The following is a 14140-nucleotide window of genomic DNA, read 5'->3' on the forward strand; positions in this document are numbered from 1 at the left end:
AATTCTCTGCCCTCCAGAGATTGTCACACTCAGTAAAAGCTGCCCGCCTCAAGACTGCTGAGGAGAGACAAATGCTCCACTACATCTTCAAATGATATTTTTATTGGTGGCAGGAGGAAAGGCGAGATTCTTTGTTCATCAGATTCTCGCACTAATGAGAATACCTGAAGTAATGGGGCAATTGTAATTAGGCCAGGAACTCTGCACACGCGCAACGGCCATAAATAAGAACCGGGCTTCGCCTAACCTTTCCTTGAAAGCCCTGAGAGGGGGAGGGATGGGGAAAGAGGCTAAGCGGGGGCAGCCTCCTCTCCTGTCCCCCCTCTGCAAAGAGCAGGTACTCAGAGGTGGTCATGGTGGCCCCTCAGACACAAAACCATCAATCAAGGTGAAATTCAAGACTGAGTCTCCAGGACGAGTCTTGGCAAGACCGGGGAGGAAGAGTGAAAAATCAGGCATCCAGATAGCAGCTGTCCGAGGACTCAGACCTGGGCAGCCCCCTTGTCATCGCGCAGACGGTAGACACAGCGATGCCAGGGCTCCAGCCCTTTCCGTGGAGGATCTATTCGGGCAGTGTTGGGGGGGGGTGGAATCGGGAGCCAGGGAAGGGCCCAGGTGGCCCCTCACCCCCCAGCTCTCTCTACCCTCACCTGCTGCCCGGATCCCATAGAAGCAATGGCCCGACAGGAAATTAAAAGAAATCTCAGCTCTGCTATTGAACAGGCGCATCCTTACCGCTGCCACTTACAGAGCGCAGCTGTGTGACCCCGGCAAGCAGCACCCCCAGCGCCCAGCCCCCAGCTGAGACTCCTCTGCCAAGTGACACCAGCACTGCCCACCGTGCAGCAGGGAGAAGGCACTCAAAAGGGGGCTCTGATTCATCCCCAGGGCTCACGGCAAACCTGCTTTGGCCGCCCTATTAAAAGTTGAACTCTTGGCTACATGCACGTGACTGAGGTTGCCTGGATGTGTCTTGTAGATGAGGAGGTGGCTTGGCCTGGGACAAGCAGTGACTGGGAGTGGGCTATACCCCTCCGCCCCGCCATCAACTTCAGGACACACACCTAACTCTTAGATGCCCCTTCTAGCTGAGCCCCTCTCATGGCAGAGGGTCCTCGCCTCCTGAGAGGGGGCCGTGCCCAGCGGGGCAGGAAAATGCCGACTCTAGTCCCCACTCATCTGGGCCTGAATTCAAGTTCTGCCCCTGCCCTTGACGAACTTGGAGAGTCTGCCCATGTTTCTCTACCTCCCAGCTTCCTCCCTCTGGTCCGGAGGAGACTTGGTACCTGATCAGCAGCATCTTGGCAGAAAACAGGGGGCCCACTTGAAGGTGCAGCCGCAGAGATCTGTATGAAGGTGTGGGTGGGGTTGGGGGGACCAGCCAGGAATGAGGGGACACCCCCCCGGGGATGAGTGTGGGGGAAGGGCCCAGGGGAGGCACTGCCGCTCTGGGGAGCAGTCAGAGCTGTGACCTTGAAGGGCTCTCTGACCCTAATTGTGACCACAGGTCAAAGAGCACAGCCACAGCGAAACGACAGCCCAGCATGAGGGAGTGAGAGAAACGAGGACCCAGTCTTAGTCTCCTGCTGTGCCTCCTGTTGGCCAAACCCAACTGGAAACCGGAGGGCCTGGGAGCCAGGATAAATCAGCACGTTGAGCCTCTCAGGGGGACAGAGCCAGCCAGGGGACTGATCTGGGACAAGCAGAGACCAGCTGGCTCTGGTAGGCTCTATAATGGCCCCCAAAGAGGCCCACGTCTTAATCCCCAGAACCTGTGAATAGGTTACCTTCATGGCAGAAGGGCCTTTGCACGTGTGGTTGATTAAGTTAAGGGCCTGGAGGTGGAGAGAGGCTCTCGGAAGATCCAGGTGAGCCCAAAGTAGTCACAAGGGCGCTTATAAGAAGGAGGCGGGGAGGGGGTGGGGCTCACAAACACTCAGCGGGGAGGTGATGGCAGAAGGAGAGGGACACAGAGAGGGTGGAAGATGCTATGCTGCTGGTTTTGGAGACGGAGGATGGGGCCATGAGCCAAGGCTGGCAAGGGGCTTCTAGAAGCTGGAAGAGGTAAGGAAACGGATTCTCCCCTGGAGCCTCCAGAAAGAACATGACCCGTCCACCCATTTTAGGGCCTCTGACCTCCAGAGTTGTAACTCATTTGTGCTGTTTTAAGCCAGTAAGTTTGTGGTAACTAGCTACAGCAGCACTAAGAAACCAGTACACCTACACAGTGCCCAAGGGGATCCCTCTGCCCCCCCTCACCGCCCAGCCGCCTGCCACCCTCCCAAATCACTCTCTGGTCTCGGGTCTGTTAGCAGACAGAGGGACCCCTAAATTAGGAAGCCCACCAAAGTGTGGGTTCTTGCCGCCGGCTGTGAAAGAATTCAAGCAGCAGAGTCAGAGGGACAAAATGAACAGCTGCTTTATTGCCCAGAAGGGGAAATGGAAGGAAAGAAAGGCGCTCCAGCGGGAGCCATTAGCCAAGACGGCCAGTAGAGACAGCTCTGCCCTGGGACTGGCCTAGGGGGTCTTTTGTTAGAAGGTTCTGCCATCATTGTCTTCCTTCCAGTGGTAATGTTCATTGTCTTCTGCTACCGGCTCCTCCTTCCCTCAGAGCTCAGCCCTGAAACAAAGACAATTAGCAGAGACTTTGGGGTAGGAACAAAGGAACAGATACTGGGGTCTGTCCTTGGATTTTAAGGAGCCAGCTGTGGGATAAGAGAAATGTCCTGCCTTTTCATCAGCTGGGGACGTCCTTTCCCGTGGTGCTAATTAGCCAGGGTCAGTAAGCCTGCCTCGCCGTCTCTCTCAGGTCCACGCCAGCCCCAGCTGGACAGAGGTCAGGAGGGAGGCTCACACTTGGGAGCAAATGTTCTGGGTTGCTCCCTAGCTGAAGTTTAATATTTTTCTCCTTTCCTTTTTTTTTTTTTTTTTTTTAATATTTCACACCCCTGTGTAGACTGGTGAGGGGAGCAGCACAGTGTAGAGCTAAAAGCCCCAGCACAGAAGTCTGGAAACCTGGATGCTAATCTCGGGTGCACTCCAGCTTTGAAGTGGGATCTAGAAAGTTACTGGCTTTCTCTGAGCTTGTTTCCCCATCTGTACAAGGGGATGGGACTGGGCCCCTAGGCTACTGGTGTTGTCATTCCGTGGTTTTAAACACCTCTTCCCTGTCGCCAGCCAGCCTGACCTTGTACGCACAGGGGTGGTCAGAGCCCGTGGAGCAGAGTCACATCCCGAGCCCAGAGCTTTCTCTGCAAAGTCCTGCTCCGGGGCCAGGAACCACAGTCTGCCTGTTCTCTGCTGTCCCCTGCTGGCCACTCAGAAACAAAGGCTTCCAGCTGGAGCCCTTAAAACCCGTCAAAAGGGACCCTCAGGAGATGCATTTGCAGCCTCCTGCATCCCTCAGCCTGGACCTGGCCAGCCTGAACCACCTGGGAGGCACAAGGAACCAGTGTGAGGACCAGAGATCTGGCTGGGGAGGCTGCCTACTGTGAGGCCTGGAGTCAGCTGTCCGCATCTCTGCATCTCTGCATCCCACCTCCCCTGTGCTAGCGAGATGAGGCATGACATGCCTTGGTTTCTAAAAAGTGGTTCTGTTGTCCCATTCACTGCCTTTGGAGGATTGTCGTAAGAGGATGATGTGTCCCTGTTCCCTCCCTCTCTCTCTCTTTCACACACACACACACACACACACACACACACACACACACGAATTCACACAAGAGAAGCCCACAAATAAGTAAGAAGTGTGCCTGACAAGGCAGAAATTAGCAGGGGGGAGTCCACTGAGAAGGCGCCAAGAGGCTGGACCAGGAAAGAAAAGAGACAGCAAATACCACGATGAGGAGGCTGTGTAAGCCTGAGGGCATGTCAAAGGCCCATTGTGGTTTGTATCCCCCATTTAAAAAAATAAGATAAGCAGTTAGACATGCTGGGTGCAGATGAGGCTGGGGGAAAGCTGACCTAGAAAGTCAGGAACCAAAATGTGGCTTGATTTTAATCCACTGGATGGCATGTGAGAAGGAATTCCTGGGGCCTTTGGAACAGAAATGTCCTTAACAACCGCTCCAGTTTGGGGGGAAGGTAGGAGGTCTCCAGTTGTTTGAATTCAGTGCCTCCTCGAGTACTAATGCCAAGATCTCTCCTGCCACACTCCACGGGGGTCCTGCCCCTCTTTTTTCTCAGGTTTGCAAAAGTCCTGGGGCATCAAGAGAGGAGACTTCCACCCAGGATGCCTTGGACAGGACGAAGCAGGGTCCAGGGACACATTCAGGCATCAGTTCTGCTGGGGGGGCCACAAATGAAGTGAGATCCTCAGCATCTGCAGGAAAAGGGGGCAGTGGAGGGAAGTGGACAGGACAGACAGAAAGTGGACAGGACAGTGGAGGCTAGGAGACCTGCAGGCCACAGTTTTTGGTCCTCAAAAAATGCTATTTACATTTAATCTTCATCTGATTCTGAGCCACCCCTGAGCCTCTGGCTGCCCAGACATCACTCAGGCCTTTCTTCCAGGGAAGTCAGGAGTGGAGGAAGGTCCCCAGTGCTCTCCTCCCCAGCCTCCACCCGGCTTCTCCTTCTAAAGCTCCAAACCTTCCTTCTGGCCTCAGGACCCTCCTCCCTTCTTGCTCCTACAGGTCCTAATGTCCCCCTCTTTTGACCTCCTCTAAATTCTCCTCCTGATTCTCTGACAAGATTCCTGGTAGCACTTAACACACCAAGCCTGAACCAAAAATTAACCCTCTTTCCTCCACGGTGGGAGGGCTTAAACCTCAAATCCCCTAATGCTGTGAAAGAAAGGAAGAAGGGGGAAAAAAAACACTCCAGCATTAAAATATATCCTGTCTTGCCTGAAGCCAGGGATATCCTCATTCTGCTGGCCCAGGAGTCATGAATTTGGAACCACAGAAAAAGCAATGCAATCACAGCACCAGGCAGGGGCCCTGCAGGGAAACACACTTACAGGGCCACATTCATGTAAATACTCTTTATTGATTTTCAAATTTTAGAGTCAACCGATGGACAAAGCACAGATTTCATTTTGGTTCCAGACGGAACATCAATGTTAAGAGCTAGGAGGATGGAAGTGGAAATGTACATCAGACAGGTTAGGGAGGAGGAAGTGGGAAATGCAGGGGTAAGTCTTAGCCCTGCCCTGGGCATCCTACACAGAGGGTAGTCCATGGGGTCCCAAGTTACAAAAATAACCAGGCAAAAAACTAACAATATAATGACCCCAAATTAGGAGAAGGGAAGGAAGGAAAGGATGAGAATGCATCCAGGCATTCACTTCTAGCTTTTCATTGACATGGGGTTTCACTGACTTGGGGAAACTGATGTAAACCTATTTTGGAGGCAGAGAAAACTACCAAAAGAGTGAAAAAAAATAGGTCCGTTAAAACCGCTACCTCTGGGCTAAGGAATGGGAGAGGCAGGACAGGAAACTTCACTTTTACTCATAAACTGTTCTGTGCCCTTTGGGTTTGTTTTTCACCCTGGCGTGTATTGTTTTTATTTTTGCAATTCATTTTTAAAAATTTTCAATGACATCAAAATCCTGGCCAACTGAACGGGAGATGGCCAGGCCGTCTGCTGGCTGCCCGGCGCCCTGCTGTCTGGTGGGCTCGGAGAGGGTCGGTGCGGTTGGGATAAAGGGGGCGTGGTGGGGAGAGGGGGCGTGGGGGGGGGGGGCCAGAAGGCCGGGGAGGCAGGAGGCCCTGCACCTGCGCACTAGCCCAGCATGTTCCGGCAGCGCAGCCGCTCCTCCTCCCGCTTCTCCTCCAGGCGGTTCTCCAGCAGCCGCAGCTCCCTGTTCACCGCCTTCCGCATGGACGGCTCCAGCTCTAGCACTTTCTCCAGGTCCGCCTTGGCCTCCGCCTCATTCCATACCTCGGCATGAGCCCGGGCCCGCACATAGTAGGCCTTCACGATGCCTGAGGGGAAGATCCGGCTGCACCAGCTGCCCAGGCCTGACGCGGCAGGGCTTTACCAACTTACAAGACTCTTAACCTTGACCGTGAGGCTTAGCCTCCCTTAACCTCCTGGGCCCATCTCCTCCACTGTAAAACGCGGATGGTAATAACAGCGGTGCCTCTCCCCTCCCTTCCGCGGACCAGTCCAAGCCCCGCAGCTTAGTTTACGTTCACAACTTTCTGCTACTTATAGAAGCTCCCCAAATTGTGCAAGCCCCAGGCCCTCTCCCTGCACCTGCCCCTCAGTCATTATGAGGATTAAATGCCATGACAAATGCAGTGAATTCAGCGTGTGGCGCATAATAAGTGCGCTTCTCACCCATCACCTGTGATACCGTCATAGGCTTAGGAGAAACCCTGCAGGGTGGAGGCAAGGCTTGATGCCTCTCAAGGATCAGAAGAGAAGGCCAGGGAGGCCTGTGCAAGTGACGCTGGGACCCGGGCAGCCTGGTACTACCCCACCCCCACCCCCACCCCCGCTTCCGGCCTTCTCCCGCCCACCTGGGTGGTGCCGGAGGATGTCGCTGGTGTGCTCCAGCACCTCGTAGTACTCCTCCTTCTTCAGCAGACACTGGCAGTAGTTCAGGATCAGGGTGTTGATCATCTTTTCCAGCTTCAGCCACTGTACCTCCCAGGGCTTCTCCTGCAGGGATGGAGAAAGGTCTGCGGTGAGCTCAGGCTGCTGCCCCGCCCCCACGCCTCCCCACCGTGGCCACGGCCAGGGCAGGGCTGCTCTCAAGACATGCACCCATACTTCCCATCCCCTGGAGGGCAGCCTCCCACCTTGGTCTGCAGGTTCCTCAGGCAGACGATGGCTTCCTGGTACTTGGTAGAGGCCTCATCGTAACGGCCCAGCTTGAAGAGCCTGTTTCCTTCTCCGTGGAGGACAGGCACCGCCTGCATCTTCTCATCGTTACTCAGGTTCCAGGTCTCCCTCTGGTACTGGCTGGGGGCCTCGACCTGACCCCAAGAGCTGCAGGTCAGTGAAGCAGAGGACCCCCCTCCCTGCCCCGACTGCCTGCAGCCCAGCAGGGCAGCTAGGTTTGTCGTTACCCCCATTTTTGCGATTGGGATACAGGCTCAGACTCTTTCCCCTGCAGGGAACCAGAGAAAGTGGACCCAGCGCATCTCACTGAAGTCAGCTCAGTATTTGCCACAGTGAGGATGGGCTGGCAGAATCCCATTTGCTGGCCAAACACATATTAACAGGGGAAGGAAGCAACATGCCCAAATCAAAACCTTCGTGCAAATTAAGAAAAGGTATTCATTTGTCAACACACTTCACTTCCAAAATCAGCCAACTGTCATGATACTCATTTGGTTAGAGATACTTTATTGCCATCTGCTGGAAAATTGTTATTATAAAATCACAAGTATACACCTGTTATGAGCACCTTGTGCAGTACGCAAACCACACAACTGTTCAAATGCGCCCATAAAGGTCCCTTGTTGACACAATTCTTATTTACTTGCTTTCACCCATGTAGCCTTCAGGCTGAGCCTTAGCCTTGGCCACCAGCTGAGTCCTGCACTGGTTTGACTCTCTCCCATTGCCCCACAAACATGAGCCATCAGTCACCCTGGAGTCTGGGAGAGAGGGTGTAGATGGTTATGCAACTCTCCCACTATTGGAGAACAAGGTCTTAACCCACAAACCACAGGGGCTGAGGGTGTGGATGTAATTCTAAACTTTTGAAAATAAAAATGGAAGGAGATAACCAATAGAAGTGAAATAAAAATGAAAAGCATATTTTAAAACTCAATCTCAAATGGAATTTTCCCTTGGGAAAGGCAAAGGACTGGTTTTCTCTTGGGGCAGAGGGTCTGATTCCAATTCTCCTGTGGTTTATGAACCCGTTCTCATTCTCTGAAGGGGAACTGGGTGATGTCCAATGACCCATGGGGCTGGTCTCCCTGATGCCCACCAGTCCTCGTCGCCCTCTGGTGCTGGGACAGCCCCTTCCAAGCCCAAGGGTCACACCTGCAGCAGCTCTATTACAAAGATCAGAGGCTGTGGCTCCTTCTGCAGCTCATCCAGGTCGTCGTAGCCCAGCGTGTGGTAGGCGAACATGTTGGCCAACCCACACGTGTGCACGTGCCACTCCGTGGGGTCCTTGCCCTCTGCCATCTGCCGCAGGCTCCGGGACAGGATAGGGTAGACCCCTGTGTGCTGTAGAGGAAGGTGAGTGGATGGCATTGGGCTGTCTGCTCAAAGCCAGCTGGACCACAAAGAGCCCCACTCTGAGCCCCCAACCCCAGCAGGACTCCTGTCCCTCTACACCTGCCCCACAGCTGTTACTGCTTCTCACCCCAGTACAACCCACTAGTCACTGCGGTTATCTGTGCTCCTGGCCCACTGCTCCACATCTATTAGCTACTTCAGTCCTTAAGATGACCCCATGAAGGAGGCACTACTGTTCTCCCCATTTTACAGATGTGAGGACCAGAGCCCGGAGAGTTTAAGTGATTTCCTTAAGGTCACACAGCTAGGAAATGATAGACCTAGTGTTCAAACACAGCTCCAGAGGCCACGCTTTAGCCATAATGCCATGCTTGCCTCTTTCTGGCCCTTGTGTTCGACTCTAACAGGTTTCTCTCCCAGGAGAACTTCAGTCCACGAAGCCTGTGACTTGCAGGGAGGGAAGTGTGGAGAACAGCGGAAGGAGCAGGGCTCAGGGACCAGGTTGGCTTCCAGATGGTTCCGCTGATGAGCAGCGAGCCCCGGTAAGTGCACCTCCTCAAACTCCCATCTCTTGGTTGCACCCACCGGAAGTGGGTCTGTTGGCGGGATTAAATGAGATGGTGCAGATACCAGGCCTGCTCATCACAGCCTGACCCAGCACCAGGAGCTGGGGCCGCCACCCTCGGGGTGGAGGACAGTTCTGAAACCCAGCCACTTGGCCTCAGCTGCCCCCTCTGTGTGCTGGGATGCCCCACAGATGGTCTCTGAGGACCGCTCTCCTGGGGCTGGGTCCCAAGACAGTCCATCTCAGCCTCCCACACATACAGCAACTCCAGGAAAGACACACCACGGGGAAAGTGCGGGTAGCAGGAACGGTTCCATTTGGTCTCCAAGTCACCAGCAAGGAGGTGAAGGTCACCCCCTCCCTGCCCCCACAAGCCAGGATTAGCCCAAGTACCTTCAGCTTCTTTGTGAGAGAGAGGACCAGATGGCAGTTAAGCCTATTGAGATTAAGGCTGGATGGAGGGAGGAGGAGGCCTCTGGGAAAAGCTTGCTGCGGGAAGAGGGGCACTCCTGGCCCTGGCACCACTGCCCCCAGCTTGCAGCCCCTGCCCCCCAAGAAAGTCAGCAGTTAACTGCAGACCCCCGGTCTGGGCTGCTGCTTGGATGTGATCTCTGACCAAGGCCATGTCCCTCTGGCCACCTGCCCCTCTAGCACTACCAGGGATATTCCTCAGTATGGGGCCTGTAGGATGCTGCCAGGAGTGGGCAGACATCCCAGGAAGAAGGATAAAGACTAAAATAAGGAACAGAACTCCAGAGCCTGCACCCGCCCCAGGAGCACCTCCTCTGAGGCTGGGGCAGGGGGCACCCAGGACCACTACCTCTCCCTGGGGCTTCAAGACCAAAGCCTGGCTCTATCTGAAGGGCTATCTCTCTGGAGGCTGCAAACAAGTGCGGAGGCCACATTTGCCTTGCAAATTGGCTTTGTTTTATCCTTCTTGTGGTGGGAGTATTGTGTTCATTAACTGCTGACATTTAAATGTTGAACGAGTTCACAGGCTAATGAAAAGTTCTGGTTTGTCTCAAAAACTCAGGATACTCAGACACACTGGACCCACCCCCGTCCACACAGCAGCCAACCAGTTGGAGCTGAGGGACAGCCACCCACTTCAGATGGAGCAGATGATCTCTGGCCCTTGTGGAATCTGAGTTTATAACCCCTAGCCTCACCAGACTGGGCACCAGCAGAAAGTCCTACATAGAGACAGGTGTGTTCCTGGAGAGGGTAGGGCATTTCCAGGCAGAGGTTCCCAGAGCCTTTGACTGCCCCTATGTCTGCGGTTTAGGGAAGAGGAGGGAAGAAGGAAGCCCCCCTGCTCTGCAGAGATCTAAACTCCAAGGCGATCCTGTAAGGTCTGTCCAGACAGAGGGCTCTTGGGGGAAGCCAGGCCCTCCCAAGTTCTTGGTCAGGTAGACGTAGCTGTCCCAGTGATTGCTTGGTCTCTCCAAAACTCAGATTCTTAAGTAGAGTGATGCCCTACAGAGAACAGGCTAACTAAGTAAAAGATGCCAAGCCTTTTCACCCTTCTGGCCTGGATGCTACCTCTCTTCCCACTTCTAGGCCTGTGAACTCCTATTCATCCTTCAACACCCAGCTCAGTGTCATCTTCTTGAAGTTCCTCCTAGGGTCCTAAAGCAGTTAGTGGTTCCTCTCCTGTGGCCCTAAAACACTGTCCTTGCTTATTTATGACACAGTACTGGCTGCCCTCCACTGTAATTTTTTAGGTGTCTTGTTCCTCCTCCAGAATTCAAGTTCCTTGAGGGAGGGAGACTTTGCCTGTTTCATTCCTAACACCCACCATAGGCCGAACCTGGTGCCCAATGAATGTTTTCAGATAGACACACTGATAAATGATGGGTAGATGCTTAGTGATGGGAAAATGGATTATGAATAATACTAGTTGAAGGGAAGAATGGATGAATTGATGCCTGAGTGCATGGATAAAAGGATAAATAAAATGTGGATGTGTAGGTGGGTAAATGACTCTGGAATGTGTGTGTGTGTGTGTGCACAACTGTAGCAGCTGTGGGCTTGGAGGAGATGTGGGGGTGGAGGAGCTATTGGAAAAACTAGCAATCGCTGTGGCTTAACAGCCTCCAGCCTGTGAGATGGGCAATGCACTCATGTGACTAGTGATGTGGTCAAAAGAACACAGACCCCACAGGAGACCCAGAGCCATGTCCCCATTACGGGAATAACAGCCGCTTGTGGTTTTGCCAACAACAAATCAATCAAACAATCAAGAATTTATTGACAGCCCTCTATGCACTCAGCTCTCCTGCGTTAGCAAATATGCATCTCATGGAGAAAGGGCCTTTGTTGGTGACCAAGCTTTGTCTAACATGCAGCCTAAATTACAGGCACATATGGGTCTAAAAAAGTTCAGAAGCATTTAAAGTCAGTAGATACCATTTTTAACTAACTGAAACCACAAAGAAGCTGATTTTCTGAAGACTTGTTAAAAAATAAAACATCTTTTAAAAATAAAACATCAGAATAAAGAATAACATGTAAGGACTGGTACAAAGAAAAGATGCTGAATATTTGCTAAGTGAATGAAGAAATGAATAAATGAATGATGCATGGGATGGGACCCTAGTGGTGGGTAGTGGCATTGCAGCCTAGTTCTATTATACATTTTAACCAGAAACAGACTGTACAAAGTGAGGGGACCAAGTGATCCACCGGTGATTCTGCCCTTTAACTTGTTTGACCCAGAGCAAGTTACTTTCCTACTCTGAGTCTTACACTTCCTCATCAGTGAAACAAGGGAGTTAGTCTCTAAAATTCTTCTTGCTCAAAAGAATAGCTCCCACTTCTCAATTGCCTTATACCATGGTTTGCCTTAATCTACACCATATCATGTAATCCCCACACCAGCCCCTTAACGTAGGGTTTGGTTAATTTATAGGTGAGGAAATAGAGTGCCAGCAGGGAAAAAGGACTTCCCCAGGGTCACACAGCTAATAAATGAGCAGAGTTCAAACTCAGGAATTTCTCTCTCTCTCTCTCTCTCTCTCTCTCTCTCTCTCTCTCTCTCTCATTGCTTTTTCAAAAAGGCAGTTGCCCCTGGTGAAATAATGAATCTGGGTATCCACCATCAATGGCTGCTAAATCCATCAGCTTAAAGTCAAAGGAGCTCTTTGTAAAGGCTGAATCAGGCTGTCACCGCCTGAGCCCAGCAATCAATCCTAACATCGCAGTAAGAGAAGTAAACAGATGTGGAATGCTTCCCAGTGGGAGATACACAGCGCAGTTTATAGAAAATACAGAGGATGGAGGAACATGTTAGACAATTCCATGGAAAGCAACCAGCAAATCAGAACATGGGAACTTCTGGAAGACAAGTGACCTAGTTCCTTCAACAAATCCATGCCCAGGAAACAGAAGGAGGAGGAGAACTCAGATCAAAAGAGGCTTGAGAGACATATTAACAAAACTCTGTATGGACTTTGTTTGGATCCTGATTTGAGCAAACCAACCAGAAAAAAATAAATGGAGACAACTGGAGAAATGTGAACAGTGACTGGACATTAGATGGCCTTAAGGAATTATTAGGCTTTTAAAAATGTAATAATGATATTGAAGTTATGTTTTTTTAATATCCTTCTTTTACAGATATAAATCTGAGTATTTACAGATGAAATGATATGATGGAATGTGCTTTAACGATGTGGGATGAGGAAGGAAAGTGGATGCGGTTAGAGGTAACAAGACTGACCAGAGATTGATGGTGGCTGGCGGAGGGTGTTGGGTATTTGGAAGTTTATTATATGTCCTGTCAACTTTCATATAAGCTTGAAAGTTTCCAGAAGGAATGTTTAAAGGTGAGTTTTGCCGTTTCTGTCTGGGCCACAGACCCAGGAGATTGACTTGTGCCATCAATGAGAAAACAAATTTGCCATGTAGGTGGGAGTCAGGAAGAGGGGAGATAAGTGACCAGTGGCCAAACATCCCCAGGATCCAATAATCCTGCCCAGAAGTGAGGGCTGTGGTTTGGGGCCCTGCCCCCACATCCTGCTCACCAGCCCCGACACCGACTGGCAGTTTAGAAGCAACTGCTCTTTTGGATGAATCCTTCTCCATCTTTACAGTAGCCAAGAAGGATGAGACCAGATTCTCCCTCAGGAGTTTTGCTTTACCCCCACTAGCCTGAAACCCAGAAGCCCTGCACAGTGGGTGGGTGAGCCCTGTGGATGGTAAATCTAGGGGGTGGGCCAGCACAGCCTACTTACGATGGAGTCACACCAGAACTCGGCCACCTCGCTGACCCGCATGGACGTCAGCAGGATCTCCCAGACCTCCAGCTTGAACATGTTGCCGATGATGATGTGCATGGGGTGGCCCACCTGCTTGCTGTCATCTATCACCGTCCGTTCCTCATCACATTTCATGGTACGGAAATGAAAGGTCACCTGGTCCCCCAGAGAGCAGACCCTGGTCTAGACACCCCTCCAGAGACCCAGCAGAAACCACCCCCATCACTGACTCCCAGGGCCATCCTCAGGGGTCAGCTCACCCCACCCCAATCAGACCCCAGAGCATCCCCACCCAGCCTGCGATCCCCCAGGGACCAGGAACCCACTCCCTCCTACAGGACCCCATCCCGCTCTTGACAGCTCTGCAGAGCAGGAAGTCCTGCCTTAGACACACCCCATCATCCAGGGAGCCCACCAGAAATTCCTGGACAAACAAGACCTCTAAAGGCTCTTCCTCCTCACTCGACATTTGGGACTTCAGCCCCACGCCAGTCCCCCACTCCACACTGAAGTTTAGTTTGCAAAGTAAGAAAAACACCAGGTGAGTGGGCACCCATTCAGAGCCACCCAGATGCCTGGGGTGGTAATAATTCCTGGAAGGACTCCCTGGCCTTTGGTAGCAAAGCTGAAAAAGGCTGTCTGCGGTGCCCAAGGCTGGCCTGGGGGGCGGGCCCCACTCACACGGGATCCGGTGATGAAGTTTGGGAGCTCCCCTGTGCCCCCATGCAGAATGGTTTTCTTGATTCCTTCCACGTTCAAGAGCAGAGCGGCATCCATGGCTTCAGGTGCAGGGAGCTGTCCAGCCTGCGGAGATAATCTGCCTGGAGGAAGGCACGTAGGCGGCTGAGAGGGGGATTTGCCCTGCTGGGCAGGGTGTCAATAAAAGGAATCAGGTGGGGCAGGGCCCCCAACTCATTCCAGGCCACTCCCTGCAACCTCGCCTCTGCCCCATCCCCTGCTTCTAGCAGTGATGCCGGGCCCCTGCCTGACACCCACATTATGGCCTCAGCCCCTGTCCTATCCCACCCTAAGAAGGAGGCAAGACAGGATAAAGAGTAAGCAAGACAGAGTCCTCAGGCCACCAAAGGTGGATAGAAGGGTGACCAGAAACCCCCTTTAACCTACCTGGTCCTGGGGCACTGGCCCTGGTCTCAGACTCTTAGTC

At 52.5% G+C, this 14140-nt stretch overlaps 1 protein-coding gene across 1 annotated transcript; it reads right to left on the reverse strand.

Moving 5' to 3' along the window:
- Positions 1-5649: 5649 nt before the first annotated feature.
- Positions 5650-13752, reverse strand: AIPL1 (AIP like 1 HSP90 co-chaperone). Its single transcript, XM_074341866.1, has 6 exons — positions 13657-13752; positions 12952-13131; positions 7951-8139; positions 6753-6929; positions 6471-6612; positions 5650-5930 (listed from the first exon to the last, which is right to left on the reverse strand). The coding sequence occupies exons 1-6, from the start codon at positions 13750-13752 to the stop codon at positions 5728-5730; spliced, it is 987 nt and encodes a 328-aa protein (XP_074197967.1). The 3' UTR covers positions 5650-5727.
- Between the last annotated feature and the right edge of the window lie 388 nt (positions 13753-14140).

The sequence above is a fragment of the Camelus bactrianus genome, chromosome 16 (genome assembly GCF_048773025.1).
Source record: "Camelus bactrianus isolate YW-2024 breed Bactrian camel chromosome 16, ASM4877302v1, whole genome shotgun sequence".
NCBI classification, from domain to species: domain Eukaryota; kingdom Metazoa; phylum Chordata; class Mammalia; order Artiodactyla; family Camelidae; genus Camelus; species Camelus bactrianus.

Coding starts and splice junctions, on each gene's coding strand:
- AIPL1 (XM_074341866.1), bottom strand. CDS start 13,752: ATGGATGCCGCTCTGCTCTTGAACGTGGAAGGAATCAAGAAAACCATT. Junction 13,132..13,656: donor ACTTCATCACCGGATCCCGT/GTGAGTGGGGCC, acceptor CTGGGGGACCAG/GTGACCTTTCATTTCCGTAC. Junction 5,931..6,470: donor CATCCTCCGGCACCACCCAG/GTGGGCGGGAGA, acceptor TCTTCCCCTCAG/GCATCGTGAAGGCCTACTAT.